This window comes from Schistocerca piceifrons, chromosome 5, assembly GCF_021461385.2.
Source record: "Schistocerca piceifrons isolate TAMUIC-IGC-003096 chromosome 5, iqSchPice1.1, whole genome shotgun sequence".
Taxonomy (NCBI): Eukaryota; Metazoa; Arthropoda; class Insecta; order Orthoptera; family Acrididae; genus Schistocerca; species Schistocerca piceifrons.
The window spans coordinates 480,709,297-480,732,926 of NC_060142.1; the positions used below are offsets into that span (position 1 = coordinate 480,709,297).

Consider the following 23,630-nt stretch of genomic DNA (forward strand, 5'->3'; position numbering starts at 1 on the left):
ACGAGGAAATTGTTGACTATTTTGACCTGGATGTCATCCAGCAGAAAGTGCTGCACTTCTAGTTGAAACTCGAAAGTGTTTTCAGTGTTTGAGCGAGGTGACGTGTTATCGGGCTATTAAGGGCTTAGACAAAGTGCATCAGTCAGGCTAGTTTGTGTGTCATCGGTTTGGGTGATGTCGCATAAGGTCCAAGTTAGTTTTAAGCAGTCGACCACCACAGTGGTAGGCTTACGATGAAGCAATATGTTGAAAATTTTGGTACCTCATCTGATAACTTTGGAGGCTGGTGTAAGGTGTTTGTAGTGTGGGGAAGATAGTGTCATCCTGGAGCATGACGTAGTCACAGTCTGCTCATTTGCTACCAACAGAGATTTTTGGAGAACTGTGCACCTGTCAAGGTGTTCTCCTGAGCTGTGTGATGTGTTGTCTGGCTCGTGTGACAAGAGTGAGGAGTTCTGAAGTCTTTGTCGTGGTACTAGGAGAATGAAGCCTACAGGCAGTGTGAGTGACTCAGTGTAGAGGATATCTGTGAGGGAGGCATGGAGATTGTCTTTGTGGGATGTGCATGGACCTAATAGCACCAAGGTCTGTCCACAAACTGCCAAGACAGATGAGGGCAGCTTTAAGTGTACAGAGCCTTTGTTCCACAAGGCTGTTGCTTTAGGGACAAAAGACTGTTTTGCAGTAACATCATATACCACAGAGATAGTTCATTAATGGGACCAATTCAGACTGTCATTCTTGGACAGTGATTGTAGAGATTGGGCAGATGAAACATGATATCCTTGTGTTGACAAATGTTCTTGCTGTCACCTCTGTCATAATGTTCTTGAGGGGAACGGCTTCCTCCCAGCGCATCAGAGAGATGATGACGGACGGAGAGTATTTAACGATTGTCTTCATACTTAAGAAGAGGTCCTACCAGGCCAATATGGAGATGTTGAAATGGAACTTTTGGAATATCAGAATTATTGAGTGGCAATTGTGCAGGATGACCCACTTTTCTGTGCTGGCAGGCTGTACACGTACATGTCCAATCTCGGCGATTCTTTTCGATGTTAGACCGTATGAACCAGACAATGATGAGTTGTGTTGATGGATGTATGCCAGGGTGTAACAAATTGGGAATTTGGTCAACAACTTTGCTGCTCTGGCAGGCTGTGCATGTATGTGCCCAGTCTCGGCAATTCTTTTCGTCATTAGGCCATACAAATTGGCCTGTGACAAGTCGCATCAGCTGGTGTGTGCCAAGATGTGACGATTGTGAAGTTGGTCGATTATGATCTTCCTCATTGATGTGGGCACGAGAGGTCAATTTTCATTTTGCGAAACATCCTATGGTACTTGCATGGTGGATCCAGGGATAGGACTTCCTTCTATATGTAAGTTGGTTGTAGAGTCACGAAGGAGCTCCGTAATTTGTCAGTCTCGCAGCTTTGCCTCTGCTAATTTGTTATTGTCTGCCTGTGGAGAGGGCATTTATTCTCAACAGATACTCTGCAAAGACATTGTCCACTCTGTGGAGATGTCTGACATCAGTTGTGAATTACACTGATAATCTAGGTGACAGAATCATTGAGGGCGGGAATCTTTCGAAGGGTTTTGTATCAAGTCCACCTAATGTTTGTTGTCTGTGTAAATGATGACAGGTCTGCCCTCAACATCATCTTTAAACGGACAGACTGCCTCATACACCTCCAACAATTCACAACTGTGAATGGACCACTTGTGCTGAGAATCTATCAGTTTACAAGAAAAAATGAAGTAGCTTCTTTTATGCCTACTACTTTTTCCTGCAGAATTGCTCTGAGGGGAAAGTCACGTGTATCCATTGCAATTGTTAATGAGCATTAGGTAGTGGGTACTAAAGTCGTGGCATGTGTGGGACAGTGTTTAATCTTGTCAAAGCTATGTTACATATGTGAGATACACTCCAGTTTGTGCTTACTGATCATGTTCTTGCCAGATATAAATTCTGTGAAAGGTGTCTGTATGGCAACACCGTTAGGGAGGTGTCAGTGATAAAAGTTAATCATGCCGAGAAAATGATGTAGTTTGTGGAAGTCTTATTGTCAGTGTAGTTGCTTAATAAACTCAGTACATTGTGGTGTAGGATGGAATCCAGCAGTGTTGACCAGGTGGTTGAGGAAGACTAATTCGGGCTGACAAAGTTGTCACTTGTCGTCGTTGACGATAACCAGTTGTCAGTAAGTACATTGAGAAATGTTTGACATGCAGCTTGTGCTCTTCTCGTGAAGGGGAGAAAATTAGAATGTTGATCAAATTTGCATAGCAGAAAGGCAGCTTAAACAGGGTATTATGATATAAATCATTGCCAGGTCTGGACTGCATTCTTGATGTCGTAAGGCATGTACAAAAATTCATATAAACTGAAGGGCATGATGATTGACATCCTTTGAATGCCCTCCTCACCCATCAGTATCTGCAGGTATGCTTTTTTTGTAACTGAGGCACAGAAAATGAAGTCTTGAATGTTTGGATAGTGGGTAGCTATCAAAGATTGTGTGGGGATTCAAGGCTATGCAGTCTCCACATATCCTAATTGTACCATCTTTCCTATACACCTATTTGATAGGGGACACCCATGAACTATCAGGTCACATAATTCTAGCTTTTAGTAGTTAGCGGCCATTTTGGTTGTATAGAGCTTGTCTGTTAGTAATCCAGTAACTGACGCAGTCTGTGGTGAGTGGGAGGACGCTGGGCGATGGCAATGTTGTGGACCGTCCTGTTGTCTACAGCGCTGTGTAAAATGTTGTAGCAGCTGTGTATTGGGCATAGTAACACACTGAATCAATGCAGACAGAACATAAACAGGAATGAACATTACTAATCTGGGTTATATGTAAAAGGATTGTTGTCATGTTTGCTGCACTGGTAGGTGTCCCTGTTGAACAGTGTTCAAGTTGAGATGCTACATTGGAGTCTGTAGGAGCAGACAGGTGGATTGTTGTTTCAGGGTGAAGGCCAGATGGTGGTGTGTTACCAAGTTGTGATGTGTGGTAGTGTGTTCATCCTACACCACCCAATGACTCATTGTATGTTTCCAATTTCATCCTGCAGGCATAACGACTCTAACCTTGTCCCGAAGTAACATTATTGGAGTTGGCCAGTCATGTGACACTTTACATGCAGTTATCATTGATGTTGGTCACTCATGGCATTATACTGCATGCCTTTCAAGAGAGAGGTAGTAGAAGGCTGACATGGTGGCGGTGGCCTGTATCTGATGACACCTGGAATGGAGCAACCACTGTCTTGATGTTGTAGTGCGCCACAAGCTAAATATGGTGATAGAGGGAATTGTTGGAGGAAGTCAGCCCTGAGAACCAGTTCATTGATGCCTGCAATGAGAAAGTTCCATGGAAACAACACCCTGAAACCGAGATCTTTGGTACAAGATTCGCATCTGTAGACAGTAATAGAGGAGTCATTTGTGGCACAGAGCTGGATGACAGGTATGTTGCTTGTCAGTGGAGATAGTGCAGAGAGAGAGGAGTTATTCGCATCCGAACCCATGTCAGTGAGAAAATATTGTCTATGTAAGTTGTCAAAGATGCAGGGTCAGCCGCTCTGTTGAAGAGGTGGTGTGCAAGATGTTTCGTTGATACATTGCAAGGTGGGGTGACATGAATTCTCGCTGTGTCTGGTGTGCTTATTGCGGATCACACTTAGCTTTTGGGTAATCACACAGTGGCCTGACAGTGGTCGAGCTGCATATGAAACCAGCAAAGGCATCCCTGTACAAGAATATCAATTCGTAAGATGTAGTTGACGGTTGGTATGTTGTGTTTGGCTGAAGGTCACCTTCCCCTCGAGCAGAGTTGATGCCGTGCTCAGTGTTGGTAGAGTGTGGTCCATTTGGTTTGCCTGCACCCAAGCGATTGGCGTGACATAGCTGCTGTGAGTCCTGGTCAGAGACATTATTATCTGTGGCATTAATGCATTGACGATATTACAAAACATTGAAAATCCTGTCTGCCAGTATTAATTTGCCTTTCAGTGATTCATGTTCATGTGAAACAGTGACCAATTGCACGTGAGGCGGAAGCTGGACAATCCACAGAGTCCAAAGTGTGTGATCAGCTGTGAATTCAATGTCCACCAGTGTATATAATTGACCCCAAAGTTGAGAAGGCATCTTGTTCTCCAGGCGTCCATCATAGATGACTAGTTTTAATTGTTCCTCCAGAGTCTGTAAAAGGCGTTGAAATAGTGCGTACTTCACGGCGTTGTATTTATTACTGTCTGGGGATGCCAGAATAATATCACAGATTGTGTCAGCTTGTTCACTGAAGTGGCTGAGCAGACCGACAAATTTTGCAGTGATAACACACCTGCACTTTCATCCCCAGTACTGCACGACATTGCACAAAAAATGAAATCTCCGTGCTGCATCATCCTCCGTACTCTCCATAGCTGGCCTCTGCGGACTCCCTCCCCCCATTCCAAAGTTGGAATCCCCGTTGAAAGAACAAATATTTGCAACGATAGACTAGATAAAAGAAAATTTACTGACAGCTCTCTGTGTGGTCCAGGGAGAGGCACGTCAAGACTGCTTCCGAAAGTTGAAGCAGTGTTGGGAGTGGTGCATCAATTGTGGAGGAGAGTATTTTGAAGGAGACCACGCACTGTATGTAAAAGGTAGGCATAGAAAAATTTTGTGGATAAAGTTCCGGAATCTTTTTTTACATACCTCATATTTTGCTGTGAAGCATTAAATGCCTCCGTCTGAAACTCACTGTCTTTTCGTTGGAATTTGGTGCTCGACAATGGCAAGATGGCTCCATTGTCAACACACAGCATTCAAACTAGTAACATAGAAGCTTTCAAGTAACCCATACACAGTCATAGCAGGTCACCAGTGTGGATTTCGCCTGGGAATAGGATAATGGTAATATGTAGTAACAACACAATTAACGTGTAGTGTGCATTTTGTTCCATAATTGACATAGGATGAATACATGTCCAATTTCACGGCAGTCATAAAGGACACTGAATCATAGTTCCTCAGACATTCCAGACCAGGCCACTGTCGATAGCCAGTCTGTTTCCTCTCTGTGGCAGCTGCTGTCACTGACAGAGTCCCCACAAGTTTATGGCGAGCGAGAATGAGGTAGATAGTTACAGTTCATAGTGCAACAATTACATTTGTTGAAATGGGATGCATTAAAATATTGATAATTAACTTACAAAAAAGATGGTACACTAAAAGTGTATTCTGCCTCTAGGACAATAAACTCGCTCAGTTCCTATTTGGTGTCAGGGTCAGCTCTCCATACATGCAACACTTGTCTTTGACGACGTGTTATGTAATATTATGTTCCTGTGGCCATTATCTTGTGAGCTACAGTATATAAACTTCAAAGATTGCAGCTGCAGTCATCAAACTGTACTTACTTTTCTCAACTTAGGTTGCTGTGGTCTTTTTACTATATATTATTTCAAAATGGTTGAGGAAGTAATGCCAATAGTCACTCTTGATATTACTTTTCTTGATTCTTTTATTGGTTCGTCTTATGTTAATTACCGTGTTTTACTTTACAGTCATAGTTTTTATATTATTCTAAGTGCTAGTTTGGCCTCAAAGTTGCATGAATTTTGTTACTTTGACATTTGAAATGATTCAGTTGAGAGAAACCTTTTTACATTGGTGTGTCTCTCATGTATTGCTTATTACATCCATTCTTGAGATTTCCTAATGAAGATCTCATTGGTCCTTACCTGCTTGCTCTGCTGCACAAGATCGTTGTGCTTTCTTTTGTGACTGTGCCATAATTACTGTATTGTTTCTCTCTCTCTTGCTTAACCACACAATTTTAAACTGTCATTTGTGTTTTTAATGTCGTCATGTCTTGATTAAAAAAAAAAAAAAAACCACACGAGGGCTACAGGAAGCCATAAGACTAGGAAGGCAAACACACTTATTTCACATATTGTATTCATTAATTATTTTAATTCTGTTGTAAAGCTGTGGTGTTCTCCTGCTGTAAGACACTTATTTAAGTTGTATACATAGCTCTGATTAATGTTATTTGTGTAGTTTTTATGAAACCATTAATATGATTGTTAAATTTTATCCTCATATGTCGGTTTCTTCGTCTGAATAATTATTACAGATAAAATTAATTTTATGGTCTTTATCAAGAATAGCAATTGCCAGAAAATATACCCACTTCTCATTGTCTTTGCAGACATCTCACTGTTTATCACCTGCATCAACTGGGTATTTCTTCTTGATTTCCCTGTGGTGAGAGTGTTCCTGACTTTCTGGGTGATAGATGGACTAGTTACTCAAAGTGTTTGTTTAAATTAACATTGCATTCATGGATGTCAGATTACTGTTATGTAAGTGTTTTTCTCCATGTGGCAGTGGTGTACTCCTAAATGCATGTAATATGTTGATGATATTACAGCACATGGGCATGTGTGTTGTGTTTTTTCCATACTTTCATGAAAATGTATTTTGTTTCAGGCTTACATCAAAATCACACCTGTAATCATTTCAATGCCACCAGTCGCAAATTCCGCATCATTCAGTGACAGTCTTGATGAGAGTATGGATACACATGAGAATGGCCAGGATAACATATGGCCAATTACAGAAGTTGCTGTTAGTAGCAGTCGCTTATAAGTTACATAATGGAAATGATTTGTCTCTCTCAAGTCCAATTTTACAACGGTGCGACCGATAATTTAACCTGATGTATTTTTGTTGTTTTGCAGGTTATGAATGAAACTGAATATGAATTCAAGCTCCAGGAGCAGTTTGGACGAGCATACAATCCTGAAGAATTTGTAGTTTTTAGCATAAACGTTCACAATCCAAAAGATGTGGTAAATATCAGTTACCTAATGTTATTTGTGTATGACATTTGTTTGCACTAATACTAGACATTGGATCTCTTGCTCTTGCTATAATCTCACCTTGAACCCCTTCTGACGTGGCCACATGGTGTTGTACCTCTGTTGGTTCAATCCTGTGGTCTGCATTTTTCTATGAATATCATGAAATTTTTCTGTGTATCATTTTTACTGTAAGTTATTGTGGCTTTTCATCCAGTTTAAAGTTTGAGGGACTTTAGGTTGTTGTAACAGATGTAGGTAGCATATTTGCACATATTACAACTTAACGTGTAGTGTTAATGTGTGGTGAAATTATTCACTCATAAAGTAATTAAATTCTGATCTGAAATATACCTACGCAATTTACAGTTGATCTGACAAGGAAAAAGTTCAGTCAGTTTGCAATACACATTTGCTGTGGTCATGCATTTTTTTGAGGTGTTAGCTGTTTCACAGTATTTCGAGTTTTGTTCCATTATGATCTGTTCATTTTTCTGTTGCCATGTCCTTATGAATGAGCATGTAAATTATTTTCAGGCATACTTGGTAGATGTTTTTGCTCACATGTCATTGTCCGTCGATGGAGAACCACCAATGCATATAGGATTTGGTTACATTCTGCCAAATGTTTTGTTGAGAAGCGAAGGGCGTGCTGTTGTTCCACTAACTGATGCTAATCGGCGCCCAGTTGGTGAATTAAAAGGTTTGTGTTATCATTAATGTAAAATTGTTGTTGCTGACAACATGAAAGTAGAACATATTGACTAATAGTTAAAGTGGTGGATAACAGATAGTACATTCACCAATGGTAAGCTACTGCAGTAGTATGGCTATCTTGTACACTTATTGTAATTTTTTAAACCCTTACTAATGTATAAGCAACTGTTTCTTCCCACAAATGAAAGTGTTACTGTCAACATCAGATCTGTACATAGATTAGTGGCACTTATTTTCGGTCTGCAACTTTTGTTAAATGGCAGACTCAAGAGTCTTCAGATTTCATAAACAAATTTGAATTATTCGGCCCTGTAGCTTAGCCTGATACCATATCTGTGAGAAATTAGAAAATCAGTTTCACATTGTATATCTGTGACTATTTTGCCAGCTTATCAAGATGAAAAGCTCGGAATATGTTGAGCTTGTTGTGTCCCTTTATAGTTTGGTGTCCTAGACCTGTCTTTCTAATCAGTTTTGTTACTCCCTCACCCCTATCCCATCCCCCCCTCCCGTGAACCATGGACCTTGCTGTTGGTGGGGAGGCTTGCGTGCCTTAGCGATACAGATGGCTGTACCGTAGGTGCAACCGCAATAATGAATAAAAAAAATAGGAGTGCGGGTAAGCTACTACAAACAGCGTAGTGAACGCATTATTGTGGCCAAGATAGAAACGAAGCCCACACCTACTACAGTAGTACAAGTTTATATGCCAACTAGCTCTGCAGATGATGAAGAAATTGATGAAATGTATGATGAGATAAAAGAAATTATTCAGTTAGTGAAGGGAGACGAAAATTTAAGTCATGGGTGACTGGAATTCAAGAGTAGGAAAAGGGAGAGAAGGAAACATAGTAGGTATATAATGGTAAGACAGAGATTTAGGAACCAGGTTTTAAATTGTAAGACGTTTCCAGGGGCAGATGTGGACTCTGACCACAATCTATTGGTTATGAACTGTAGATTAAAACTGAAGAAACTGCAAAAAGGTGGGAATTTAAGGAGATGGGACCTGGATAAACTGACTAAACCAGAGGTTGTAGAGAGTTTCAGGGAGAGCATAAGGGAACAATTGACAGGAATGGGGGAAAGAAATACAGTAGAAGAAGAATGGGTAGCTCTGAGGGATGAAGTAGTGAAGGCAGCAGAGGATCAAGTAGGTAAAAAGATGAGGGCTAGTAGAAATCCATGGGTAACAGAAGAAATATTGAATTTAATTGATGAAAGGAGAAAATATAAAAATGCAGTAAATGAAGCAGGCAAAAAGGAATACAAATGTCTCAAAAATGAGATCAACAGGAAGTGCAAAAATTATATGCCCGCGAATCGTATACAAAAAAGTGCAGCTTAAGAGTTGCAGTTTCAACGGTTTTTGGATGAAAGAAGTAAACTTCAAGTATTCTTGTTAAATTTTATTGGCAGAGCTAGATTTCAGCTAGAAACCAGCCATTCTCAATGCACTATCATTGTTGATCAATGCATGTTATACCTGTTGGTCAGGCTTCATCCACAGTTCATTGAATACTACCAATACCAACCAGTATTCAATGAACTGTGGATGAAGCCCGACCAACAGGTATTACATGCATTGATCAAAAATGATAGTGCATTGAGAATGGCTAGTTTCTAGGTGAATTCTAGATCTGCCAATAAAATTTAAAAGGACAACTGATAGCTGAAATCTATTATTTACAAGTGAATATAACAGTTGCTGCCTGCAACAGCCTTCTGATTAAAAGGTAACATGAAACTTCAAGTATGTTAATTTACAAGTGTTTATATTTTCACTAAGACATCTTATTGTCTCTTTTTTATTTTTGGCATAGAACATATGTGGAAGATTCAAAATTACGCAATGTAGGATGATATTAGCAAGAAGATAAGTGTTACATTAAAAGTAACTTTTTATATTTTTCATTTAGCAGAATTGTTCTGACACATTGTTTGGATCCATATTATGATCTAAAGTGCAGAGCTCAATATTACTTACTTGATAGCAATTTGCTTTGTTGCCATTTTAAAGACATTTACCTAAGTTGATAATTGAATGATATGGGCAGCTTTATAGTTCTAATTGTTTAGAGCCTGTTGTCCACCTGATGTAGCCTTAGAATGAATAGATGTTGTGTGATAATATATTTATATCCATAGTTGATAGTTTTAAAAGCATTAGTGAAACCTTTTTGAGTATTTTATCAATGGTAAACTCATGCCACTCCTGTACTGTATTGTACTGTACTAATACAACACCATAAATCATAGCACTACTTCACATAGCTTTCGTTTGTTCAGGTAGCTTAAGAAAACAACGTTTATGGGCAAAGACAATCTCTCTATTACATTTTCTCCTAAAAACTTTCACAAATCGTGTGGTATGCAATAACTGCCCACTGCTTTCCTTTCCTGAGATCTGCTATGGATTTCTCAGCTTCTGCTTTTGTGATGTTTGGGGTACACCCGGCCCTGTCACATTCTTCTTTTTCCACTTCATTATACTTGTCTATACAAGTTCGATTCATATAGGTCTTGTACATAATAATGAAGAAGAAGCTTTTTTTAGTTGTTGGATCTGAAGTTCCCCCTCAAATGATTATCGTTCATACATGTGTATTATTTGACATTGGTTCCATCTTATCCTTGTGATCCCTTCCTTCTTAACTATCTCACACTCTACTTTCCCAGCAGACTCTTTTAAAGTTCTTAAGGCTGCTTCCTTGATTTTTATTGATATTCATACTATGACATTATTGTGTTTTGAAAGTACCTTCACTTTCTTTGTAGTTTTCCTTGTAGTTGTGAACCATGCTGATGGAAAAAAAAAATCACAACACCAAGGAGGAGTTTTGCAACATAAACGGAAGTTGGTAGGTTTGTTTCTACCTCTGAAAGATTGTCTGTTCAAACTTTGCACCAGTCACATAAGAGTGGCGCTGGTTGTGCCACTATGAGGATGCAAATCAGGTTGTGAGTGTGAGTTACCATTGAGATTGGATATAGTGAAATGATGTTAGCCGAGAATACACTCAATGCCTCGCTGAGTTTGAGTGAGACCGTGTAATAGGCATACAAGAAGCTGGATGTTCCTTCTGCAATGTTGCAGAAGGGCTTGGCGGGGAAGTGGCCACTATACGTGATTGCGGCAGCGATGGTCATGATAATGTACAGTAGACGGCCACGTGGCACTATCAGAGGGAAAACCATTATGTTCGGCATATGGCTGTGTCACATCGTACTGCATCTGCAGTAGCAATTCAAGAAGCAGTTGGCACCACAGTGACACAGCGAACTGTTACAAATTGGTTAGTTCAAGGACAGCTCTGAGCCAGGCGGCCTGTAGTGTGCATTTAGCATGCATTCCACTGATCCTAAACCTCCACCATTTGCGACTTCAGTGGTGTCAAGCGAGAGCGCATTAGAGGGCAGGGTGGGTGTCTGTTGCTTTCAGTGGTGAAAGATGGCTCCGTCTCGATGCCAGTGATGGCTGTGTTTCATTTAGGAGGCGGCCAGTTGAGGACCTGCACCCAATCTGTGTGTGTGCGCTATACATAAGACCTATTCCTGGAGTTATGGTCTGGGGTGTGATTTCACATGACAGCAGGAGCACCCTGACTGCAAATGTGTACGTCAGTCTGGTGATTCAATCTGTTGTGGTGCTATTAATGAACAGCACTACAGAAGGTGTTTTCCAGCATGATAACACTCACCCACATACTGCTGTTGTAACCCAACATGCTGTACAGTGTGTTGACATGTTTCCTTGGACTGCTCGATCACCGGATGTCTCCACTTCAACACGTAGGACATCATCAGATGGCAACTCCAGTGTCATCCACAAACAGCATTACCCGTCCCTGTTTTGACTGACCAAATGCAACAGGCTTGGAATTCCATCCTAAAAACTGTCACCCAGCACTTGTACAACACAATTCATACAGGTTTGTATCCTTGCATCCAACATTTTGGCAGTTTCACCGGTTATTACTGTAACAGCATTTCACATTTTCAATGACTTATCTCACACTTACATTAACCTGTGGTCTTGCTATGTGAATCACTTACATGTGTTACGTAGACAAATGTATTCCTGAAATTTCATTACTCTACATTAATTAATTTAGGTGTTGAGATTTTTTTGTCAGTGTATTTCAATTTTTACTTTGCAAGTAACAACTTTGTCTTGTCCACACCAATCAAAAATAGGTTGTGGTTTGAATTGACATCTGCTCATAATAATCACGTAAGTTGTTTTTTTTTTTTTTTTTGCCTGGGAAAGGGGTAATTTATAAATCTGTGGGTAGGGGAGGGGGTAAGGGAAACATCTGTTGCATATTGGCTATTGTTCTGTGGGACTTTCTGTATGTGCTATCTTCTTTTGGATCTTTGATACCAAGCATTCATTATCCGTAGGTCTGACGACTGTCCTCACCTACACTCCACCCTTCCCCCAAAACTTCAGTCTAACTGCCACCTTTCTTTTATCATATCACAGCTACCCCCCCCCCCCCCCCCACACACACACACACACACACACACACACACACACACACACACACACACACACACACACTCACCCACCCACCCACCCACCCACCCACACATCAGTGTATCCTTATTTTGATAAGCCAGTAGGATTGTTGTGCTCACCAGTTTTAACAGTAATCACAGTATTCCCCTAATTAGTTTGTAAATCTCATCCACATATTCATCATCACATCATCATCATCACCTACAGTTGCAATTGCTTCCTGGTGAGATGAAAAACTGTGGCTAACAAGGAAGATTTTCAGTTTTTGTAAGATATAGTAGTCTGAGGGAGACATCTGGGGAATAGGGCCTATGTTCTAACACTTTATAGCTCAGGCTGCCCATTGTTCTCACTGCGAAGACTTTTTGTGGGCTGGTGTGTTGTCTTGGCAAAAGCTGATTTTCTGATTTTCTTTCTTCTGTAAACCAGAACTGCCTTCTAAAGTCAGAATAATATTCCCAGCCGTTGTTGTACCTTTTTGAAGATAGCCAATTAACAGACTTCACTTTCTCATTCCAAACATCAGTAGCTTGATCATCCTCGCTAATGACATCACTGCTTAGATTTTTGTATTGATAATGGCGAGCTGCTGTTTACCTGCTTGTGATCATATTTTAGACATATACTGGGGGGAAACATCTTAAAAGTTCTGAACTGTGCATAGTGTGTCTTTTCAAAGTTAGGTAACAAAGAAGAGTGTAGGAACCATTTAACAGTGTCCATGAAAGTTTCATTATTTGATCTTTCTAAACTACACTTGATTTGTTATTTATTGCAATGTTTGTAACATCTGCAAACAAAAGAAATGTGGCATTTGGTAATGTTAGTAATGAAAGGTAATTAACACATAACAAGAAAAAGTAAAGGTCCTACGATGAAACATTGTGAGACACCACATTTCATTAGTTCACAGTTGCATGATGATTAATAGCTTAATACAAGTCTCTTTCCTATTGACAGCTCTTCGTTCCTACCAAAGAGATGAGATTAGAACCATTACACAACATTTCCTGTTACACTATAATATTCAAATTTACTTGAAAGGATATTACAATTTAACCAGTTAATGCCTTTGATATATCACAGACTATACCAGTAGCTTCCAGTTTCTTGTCTTAATAAATCAAGCGTAGTCTGCTTCTGTGTGTAAATAACCTTTTCAATATAGGAGCATTTTGGGAATCCAAATTGTGATTGTGGCAATATATTTGTAGCCAGATGGTTAAGAAGCTGCTTGTATATAACATTTCATAAAATTTTCATGAAATGCTGGCAACAGTGAAATTGGACAGAAGTTTGATGGTATTTTTGTAAACTCTGTAAGAAAAGAACTTTAACTGCCTGTATTGGTCTGAGAGTCCATTGACTATTGGTTTGTAATATAATTTTGTTCATCGATACACCTGTATTGCCCAAAGCTTTTGTGTGCAATTCTTCGTGCAAAATGTAACTGATGTGTTCTTTTGAAATCCCTACATTCTTGGCATTTCACATACATTCGCACACCAAGCTTCCAAGATCATAATCATGCATTTTTTCTACAGGAGTAAGTATCATTTAGCAATGGTATTAACAAAGAGGAAAATATATGGCAGGTATGAAGATGACAAAAGAAAAGAAAATCTCAAATAAAAGCCAGTAACTATAAAGAGAAGGCAAGAGTTTCTACATGTACATCCATACTTCGCAAGCCACCTGACGGTGTGTGGCGGAGGGTACCTTGAGTACCTCTATTGGTTCTCCCTTCTATTCCAGTCTCGTATTGTTCGTGGAAAGAAGGATTATCAGTATGCTTCTGTGTGGGCTCTAATCTCTCTGATTTTATCCTCATGGTCTCTTCGTGAGATATACGTAGGAGGGAGCAATATACTGCTTGACTCTTCGGTGAAGGTATGTTCTCGAAACTTCAACAAAAGCCCGTACCGAGCTACTGAGCGTCTCTCCTGCAGAGTCTTCCACAGGAGTTTATCTATCATCTCCGTAACGCTTCGCGATTACTAAATGATCCTGTAACGAAACGCGCTGCTCTCTGTTGGATCTTCTCTATCTCTTCTATCAACCCTATCTGGTACGGATCCCACACTGCTGAGCAGTATTCAAGCAGTGGGCGAACAAGTATACTGTAACCTACTTCCTTTGTTTTCAGATTGCATTTCTTTAGGACTCTTCCAATGAATCTCAGTCTGGCATCTGCTTTACTGACGATCAACTTTATATGATCATTCCATTTTAAATCACTCCTAATGCCTACTCCCAGACAATGTATGGAATTAACTGCTTCCAGTTGCTGACCTGCTATTTTGTAGCTATCTTTCTATGTATTCGCAGCACATTACACTTGTCTACATTGAGATTCAATTGCCATTCCCTGCACCATGCGTCAATTCGCTGCAGATCCTCCTGCATTTCAGAACAATTTTCCATTGTTACAACCTCTCGATACACCACAGCATCATCTGCAAAAAGCCTCAGTGAACTTCCGATGTCATCCACCAGGTCATTTATGTATATTGTGAATAGCAACGGTCCTATGACACTCCCCTGCGGCACACCTGAAATCACTCTTACTTCGGAAGACTTCTCTCCATTGAGAATGACATGCTGCGTTCTGTTATCTAGGAATTCCTCAATCCAATCACACAATTGGTCTGATAGTCCATATGCTCTTACTTTGTTCATTAAACGACTGTGGGGAACTGTATTGAACGCCTTGCGGAATTCAAGAAACACGGCTTCTACCTGTGAACCCGTGTCTATGGCCCTCTGAGTCTCGTGAATGAATAGTGCGAGCTGGGTTTCACACGACCGTCTTTTTCGAAACCCATGCTGATTCCTACAGAGTAGATTTCTAGTCTCCAGAAAAGTCGTTATACTCGAACATAATACGTGTTCCAATTCTACAACTAATCGACGTTAGAGATATAGGTCTATAGTTCTGCACATCTGTTCGACGTCCGTTCTTGAAAACGGGGATGACCTGTGCCCTTTTCCAATCCTTTGGAACGCTACGCTCTTCTAGAGACCTACGGTACATCACTGCAAGAAGGGGGGCAAGTTCCTTCGGGTACTCTGTGTAAAATCGAACTGGTATCCCATCAGGTCCAGCGGCCTTTCCTCTTTTGAGTGATTTTAATTGTTTCTCTGTCCCTCTGTCGTCTATTTCGATATCTACCATTTTGTCATCTGTGCGACAATCTAGAGAAGGAACTACAGTGCAGTCTTCCTCTGTGAAACAGCTTTGGTAAAAGACATTTATTATTTCGGCCTTTAGTCTGTCATCCTCTGTTTCAGTACCATTTTGGTCACAGAGTGTCTGGACATTTTGTTTTGATCCACCTACCGCTTTGACATAAGACCAAAATTTCTTAGGATTTTCTGCCAAGTCAGTACATAGAACTTTACTTTCGAATTCATTGAACGCAAATTATAGGAAAAGGGTAGGATATGCTGAAGTAAACAAAACTCAGGAATGTCTTCAAGAGAGTGGGAGAAAAACAGTGAAAATTTGGCAAAAGAAACAAATTAAAACAATACATGTGTGAAGGAAATAAACACAGAATGCATGGAGATAATATTTCATATGTTAAGATGACAGACCTCACATTAATTAACACCAGAGGGAACTCTCTATGCGAACTTTAAAGTTCTTTTAAGGAATTGTATATTTCAGGACATGACTAGAACACACAGTTAATAATGAAAGTAATGACATTCTGGAAGTAGTTCCAGATGAGGTGATAAAACCATTTGAGGCATGAAGAGAGGGCATTCATCTGGAAATGGTGCAACAGCAGAAATGATTAAAACTAGAGGAAAAGTAATACAAAAGGCACTTGCAAAAATCTTTTAGAGAATGACTGTGTTGGAAGATAATTCCCCAAAACTGGAACAATATTGTAATTGTTCTGCTTCTCAAGGAAGGAGAGAGAGACAAGATGTACTTGTCTCCTCCTATAATATAAAAGATATTCACTAACCTTACTACCAATGCCATAGAAAAAACACTGAATTTTAATCAGGCAGAGGACCATGCTGGCCTAGAAGTTGACATAGCACAGTTAATTATTTGCAAGTTGTGAGCAAAATCATATAATGAAATGATTAGCATGAATTACCACTTTGTCTGGGATTCATTGATTTTGAGAGCGCTTATGATTCAGTTGCAACAAAATCTGCACAGAGGAACTCTTTAGAAAGAAGGTATTGAGTCATCTTGTTATTACCTTCAAGAATGTATATGTCAATGGTACTGCTTCTAGTAGACTTCATCAAGGTAGAAGGAAATTCCGCATTGATAGGAAAGTTGGACAAGAACAGTGTTAGAGGACCTTTTAAGAGCCCTTAACTCAGAAAATAAAGCTGGAACATGACAGCTTTTGAAATGGAGATTCCCCTCTCTGAAGCACAAATATTACAATCATTGTATATTACGTGGTATGATTTAATGATACACAGGGACTGTGCATGCAAAATGTGTTTATAAACAGAAGACTATTCAGTGTTGCATGTTCATGATTACCAGGAGAGACAACTTTTTAAGCCAGAGATCAGTTCACTAGATGTAATTCTGTAGTCAGCATTTGTGTTACAGTAAATACCCATCCATTTGAAATTTTTGTCTGTGGTTTCTTAAACTGCTTTGATGGATTCTTGAAGGTGACGGTGGCATATTTGCTTCCCCATACAACTCCGTTTGCGCTTGTGGCTGATTGCTTGAAACTTCCTTGTCATTGAGACATTATCCTGTAAACTTTGCCTGGCAGTTGTATTTATGGAGATAGTGTAAAGTATTCAGGGGACATTGCCGTTTGCTTTCAGTATGGAATAATGTACTATTTACCAAAAATGTGTTGTTGTTATTATTATTAGATTATAGTCAAGAACATTGTTTAGGCTCCTTATAAAGAGTAACATATTATGTTCCTTTTTTTTTCCAGTTGACTTCCTCGTTGTAGAACCAATCAAGCAGTATGACTGTAACATGAGTGTTTCATACTCTCGTTTCTGGAAGAAGTCGTGGTTAGGCTTGGATGTTGGTCATCGAGGACTTGGAACATCATTTAAATTAGAAATGCAGACGTAAGTCATTGGTAATAGTCCTTCACACTGTGTGTGTGTGTGTGTGTGTGTGTGTGTGTGTGTGTGTGTGTGTGAGAGAGAGAGAGAGAGAGAGAGAGAGAGAGAGAGAGATATGGAGATGACACAATCATATCATTTGTATTGCCTTTTTGCTACAGCTGTGCTGATATCCGTGAGAATACAATAGCATCACTGAAGACTGCTGCATCACATGGAGCTGATTTTGTTGAATTTGATGTCCAGTTAACAAAAGATGGTGTTCCAGTAATCTACCATGACTTCCATGTCTGTATTGCAATGAAAAAGAAGAAGCATTTGGAACAGCATGATATGCTTCAGTTACCAGTCAAAGATCTTACATTGGAGCAGCTCCGTATGCTAAAGGTAGACGAAATTTAATCGACATTCGAGGATCATGTAGTTCAGGCAGTTTGATGTTATCAGAGTTATACCTTATGTAACTAAGGTGTTCTGAATTTTTATTATTTAACCATACATTTATATTTGGTTAAGTTAGTGTAATGTAATGAAAGAGCTGTTTAGTAGATTCTTTGCATGTACTGTGAGATTCAGTAATCAGTTCCAGAAAATTTTTATTTCATTTTTGTAAATACAACTCTAGTATGTTTAAAACAGCCTCCTTCCTCTGTCTGCATGTACTTTATTCCATGCTTACTAACAGCACCTCATTTTATACAGTTAATTATTTTCATCAAGCTACCAATACACTTAGGATTAATAATGATGGAGTTGTTTGTGAAAATACAGCTACTGTCAAATATAGATTGAAATGTGAGTTACTGGTTACATCTGCATTGTGAACCTGTCCTGTTTAAGCATAGAAGGATTTTTTGAAAATATATTCACCCTGACAGTGAAGACACAAAAGTATTATTTTGAGTACTTGTAATTCTGGCATAATTTCCTTTTATAGTGTTGAATTTTTCACAGCAAGTCTTTGCACTATTAATACCATTTTAGAAATGACTTAGTACCATTCTACAACTGTGTTTTCCTCCTAGTATGAAGCACTGAACAGTATAGTGCAATGGTTAAGATGTTTTCCTTAAATTAGGAAGAAAATGGGTTAAAAGTCAATTAGTTGCCATATTCCTGCCTGTCGTAAGAGGCGACTAAAAGGAGTCTCAAATGTTTTGGCCTTATGTGATGGTCCCCTCTCGGGTTTGACCTCCATCTTTCTAAATTATTCCGAAGAGCGAGCCACTTGGGGAAGGGCGCCTTACATGGTGCATTGTATCCGTCGTGCAATTAGACCTTTAGCCGTCTTTCTCGTCGTTGCAATGGTGTCCCGCTCGTTTTCGATCTCTTGGGCGATTACCATGCTGCACTCTGCAGTGTTTCTTTTAACTGCGACGACGACCTTGGCCATTTTTGCACCTAAGATCCAGCACGGTAGCCAGTCCGTTGTGGTGGGGCCGCCATGTACCCTCTTGGTTGTAGCCCCCTGACAACACAGGGATCGCTCTACTGATGCCTGCGCCGTTAACTCCCCACGTATGCCAAGGAGTAGATGCCCATCGCCCTGGGGCATCGGGACTCCCGGCAATGGCCATCCTGCCAGGTGGCCTTTGTTGTGGCTGGGTGGCGCCCGTGGGGAGGGCCCTTGGTCGGAGTAGGTGGCATCAGGGCGGATGACCCACAATGAAGCGTGGTACATCATCTCTCGCTGGCGGCCAGCCGTCAGCAGTCTCTAAGCGTTCCAAAGCTCACTTTAAGGCTAATGTGTATGACCCCAAATCGTTCCCCTCCCTGGCCACACCATGGGAGGAACGAAAGGCTGTGAATGAGAGCGAAAGATACTCGCCCCGGTATCTCGTCTGTACCAGAGCTGACGGGGACTCATTTGTGTCTGTGAAGCCTCAGTTCTTTGTCGAACATTTAGAGGACAAGTTCGGGGAGGTGGAGGGCCTGTCCAAGATGCGGTCTGGATCGGTGTTGATAAAAACGGCATCCTCTGCCTAGTCACGAGCCTTGCTGGCTTGTACGAAGTTGGGGGATGTGTCTGTTACTATCACCCCACATAACAGCTTAAATATGGTCCAGGGAATTATTTTTCACCGCGATCTCCTTTTACAGTCCGATGACGAGCTGCACGCCAACTTGGAGCGCCGAGGTGTCCATTTCGTCCAGCGCGTCCACCGGGGTCCGAGGGATCGTCAAGTTGCCACCGGTGCCTTCATCTTGGCCTTCGAGGGTGACACGTTACCTGAGAAGGTCAAGGTGATGGTGTACCGTTGTGATGTCAAGCCGTATATCCCTCCCCCGATGCGGTGCTTCAAGTGTTGGAAGTTCGGCCACATGTCTTCACGCTGTGCTTCCGACCTCGTCTGTCGCGATTGCGGTCGACCTTCCCATCCTGATCATCCCTGTGCGCCGCCTCCAATCTGTGTGAACTGTGGTGCGCACCATCCGCCTTGCTCGCCAGACTGTCCGATTCTGCAGAAGGAGCGGAAGATCATGGAAATCAAGACTCTCGACCGCCTGACGTACACTGAGGCGAAGCGGAAATATGATCGGCTTCATCCAGTGCGCATGACAGCTTCTTATGCCGCAACTGTCACTCCTTCTACAATTCCATCCACTCCAGTCAGCTCTCAGAGTCGAATTCCCACACCTGCCCCCTTGATGGCGGGGGGCACTAAACCTCCTGTTGCTCCTGCTCCATCTACTTCAGGAGCAACACCCCCCCAACCATCGGGGACATCAGTCCCCCCTTCCCAGCTGGAGAAGCGTAAGACTTCTTCGGCTACTCTCGTAAGGAAGGGGTCCCTTGGGGACCTCCCTTCGCACGTTCCGACCGGTTCCAAAGCCGACAGCCACAAGTGGCTCAAACAACCGCCAGTCCCTGGTCGTCGGGACACACGGTCATCGTCTGTCCCTGAGACTGACCCAGTGACGCCCTCCCAGCCTGAACCACCCAAGGCGCAGTGTGAGAAGCAGAAGAAGAAGAAACTCCCCAAGGCTACCGACATTGCGGTGGCACCCATTCCACCGCTTCCTACAAGCTCTGCGTCTGAGGATGAGGTGGAGATTCTGGCGTCCACTGAGGACATGGATCTCGCCAGTCCCTCGGATGCAATAGATAGCTGTTGTCCAGGTGGTGACTCAGTAGCAGCAGGGGCCCCGGAGGCGTAATCTGCCTCCCCAATCCCTTCACGCCTTTCCCATCCATGGCTAATACCATCCTCCAGTGGAACTGCAGCGGTTTCTTCCACCATCTAGCTGAGCTCCGCCAACTTATCAGCCGTCATCCTTTCCTTTGCATTGCTCTGCAGGAAACTTGGTTTCCAGCAATGCGAACACCCGCCCTCCGTGGCTATCGGGGTTATTTTAAGAACCGGGCAGCTTATGAAAGGGTGTCTGGTGGCGTCTGCATATATGTCCTTAACTCTCTTCACAGCGAGTTTGTACCTCTACAAACAGCTTTAGAGGCTGTCGCTGTTCGGGTGTGGACGCCACAGGCTATTACCGTCTGCAGTATTTACCTTCCACCTGATGGTGCTGTCGCGCAGCATGTCCTGGCTGCTCTGATAGCCCAACTGCCGCCACCTTTTTTGCTGCTGGGCGATTTCAATGCCCACAACCCTCTATGGGGTGGGACTGTCTCCGATGACGGCGGTCGGGCCGTGGAGCATGTGTTGGCTCAGCTCGACCTTAGCCTCTTGAACACCGGTGCTCCCACGCATTTCAGTGTGGCCCATGGCTCGTTCTCGGTCATCGATCTCTCTATTTGCAGCCCTGGACTTGTCCCATCCCTCCACTGGAGAGTGCATCCTGACCTGTGTGGTAGTGACCATTTTCCCATCTATTTGTCACTGCCCCAGTGTCATTCTTCTGGGCGCTTGCCCCGCTGGGCTCTCCACAGGGCTGACTGGCCAGCTTTTACTTCCGCTGCAACCATTGAGTCTCCCCACAGGGTGACATTGACGAGGTGGTGCGTGTTTTAACCACGTCCATCATTTCAGCGGCCGAGGCTGCCATACCCCGTTCTTCTGGCCACCCTCGGAGGAGGGCTGTACCCTGGTGGTCGCCGGAGGTTGCTGAGGCTATTCGCGACCGTCGGCGGGCTCTCCAGCGTCATAGGTGGCACCCGTCTCTTGAGACCCTCATCACCTTTAAGAGGCTCGTGCCTTCGCCCGTCGTCTTATTGCACGGCGTAAGCAGGAGTGCTGGGAGAGGTATGTCTCATCCTTGGGCTCCCATGTCTCCCCCTCGCTCGTGTGGTCCCAGATCCGGCGGATTTACGGATACCAGACCCCTATGGGTGTCCCTGGGCTCTCCTTGGACGGCGCTGTCTGCACGGACGCTGCCGCCATTGCTGAACGGCTTGCCGCGCACTTTGCTCAGAGCTCTGCGACTGCATCCTATCCCCCCGCCTTTCGCTCTCTAAAGGAGCGAGCCGAGCGGACGCCGTTCTCATTCCACACGCGTCGTTCTGAAACATACAATGCTCCTTTCAGCGAGAGGGAATTCCTCGCTGCCCTCGCCGATTGCCCTGATACAGCACCAGGCCCAGACTGCATCCACGCGCAGATGCTGAAGCATCTCTCCAGGGACTGCCAGAGACACATTCTCGCGATATTTAATCGCATTTGGAGCGAAGGCGTGTTCCCGTCGCAATGGCGAGAGGGTGTTATTGTCCCCATCTTGAAGCCCGGTGCGGACCCACTGGCTGTGGACAGCTATCGTCCCATTACCCTCACCAACGTTTTGTGCAAATTGCTCGAACGTATGGTGGGGCGGCGTTTGTGTTGGGTCCTTGAGTCGCGCGGTCTCCTCGCTCCATCCCAGGGTGGCTTCCGTCGGGGCCGGTCTGCCACGGACAATTTGGTGCGGCTGGAATCTGCAGTCCGTACGGCCTTTGCCCAATGTCAGCATCTCGTTGCTGTATTTTTCGATCTGCAGAAGGCGTATGACACCACATGGCGGCATCACATCCTCGCCACGTTGCATGAGTGGGGTCTTCGTGGTCGGCTCCCGGCTTTTCTTTAAACCTTTTTATTGCGCCGCTCTTTCCGGGTGCAAGTCGGTGCCACCTCTAGTTCATCTTATATACAGGAAAATGGGGTCCCGCAGGGCTCAGTGTTGAGCGTCTCGTTATTTCTAGTGGCCATTAATGGTCTGGCTGCAGCAGTGGGGTCGTCGGTGTCTCCTTCTTTGTATGCCGACGACTTCTGCATCTCATTTAGCTCCACAACTACGGGAGTCGCCGACCGCAGGCTGCAAGTCGCTGTTCACAAGGCAGCATCATGGGCTCTGACTCATGGTTTTCAGTTCTCTGCAGTCAAGACTCGAGTTATGCACTTCTGCAGGCGTCGAACGGTCCACCCTCATCCTGAACTTTACCTCGACGGCCACCTGCTTGAAGTGGTGGACACTTGCCGCTTCTTGGGACTCGTGTTTGATGCCCGGCTCACATGGGTTCCTCATGTTACTCAGCTGAAGCAAAAATGCTGGCGGCACCTCAACGCCCTCCGCTGCCTTAGCCACACGTCTTGGGGTGCAGATCGCTGCACGCTGCTGCGATTGTACAGAGCCCTTGTGCAGTCCCGGCTTGATTATGGGTGCCTGGCCTATGGGTCTGCATCACCCTCAGTGTTGAAGTTGTTAGACCCCATACACCACTGTGGGGTTCGGCTTGCAACTGGCGCTTTTCGTACCAGCCCCGTAGATAGTCTACTGGTGGAGGCCGGGGTTCCCCCGCTGCGGATTCGCCACCATCGACTGCTCGCCGACTATGCTGTCCACGTGCATTGCTCGCCAGACCATCCCAATCGTCGCCTGCTTTTCCCTGCCATGGTTCTCCATCTGCCCGAACGGCGACCTAGGTCTGGGCTTTCCGTAGCTGTCCGTGTCCAGTCCCTGCTGTCAGAACTGGGGTCATTCCCTCTTCTGCCTCCCTTCCAGGTCCGTACACCTACGCCTCCCTGGTGTTTGTCCCGGTCGTCCGTCCGTCTGGATTTGGCACAGGGACCTAAGGACTCGGTTCCGCCTGTGGCCCTCCATCGCCGTTTTCTTGCGCTCCTCGAATCATTTCCGGGCTGTGAGCCTGTCTACACTGATGGTTCCCTGGTTGATGGTCGCACTGCCTACGCTTTTGCTCACGCTGCCCATGTTGAGCAACGCTCCTTGCCGGCTGGCTGCAGTATCTTTACTGCAGAGCTGGTGGCCATCTTGCGCGCTCTTGAGCATATGCGTTTCTGCTCAGGTAGGTCCATCGTCATTTGCAGTGACTCCCTGAGCAGCCTTCAGGCCATCGACCGCTGCTATCCCTCTTCTCCTCTGGTGTCCTCTATTCAGGAGTCTGTTTCCGCCATTGCCCATTCTGGACGTTCGGTGGTCTTGGTTTGGACGCCAGGTCATGTTGGCATCCCGGGGAACGAACGTGTTGACAGGCTGGCCAAAGGGGCGCTCGACGCCCCAG

General features: G+C 43.5%; 1 protein-coding gene across 2 annotated transcripts in view; it reads left to right on the forward strand.

Moving 5' to 3' along the window:
• LOC124799294 (glycerophosphocholine phosphodiesterase GPCPD1-like) overlaps window positions 1-23,630 on the forward strand; it is an 84,444-nt gene that overhangs the window by 16,137 nt on the left and 44,677 nt on the right. For both annotated transcript variants that reach the window (XM_047262877.1, XM_047262876.1), the window contains exons 5-9: window positions 6,497-6,634; window positions 6,748-6,858; window positions 7,405-7,570; window positions 17,044-17,185; window positions 17,344-17,569. In XM_047262877.1, coding sequence (XP_047118833.1) covers window positions 6,497-6,634; window positions 6,748-6,858; window positions 7,405-7,570; window positions 17,044-17,185; window positions 17,344-17,569 — 783 coding nt within the window. The remainder of the gene's footprint in view (window positions 1-6,496; window positions 6,635-6,747; window positions 6,859-7,404; window positions 7,571-17,043; window positions 17,186-17,343; window positions 17,570-23,630) is intronic.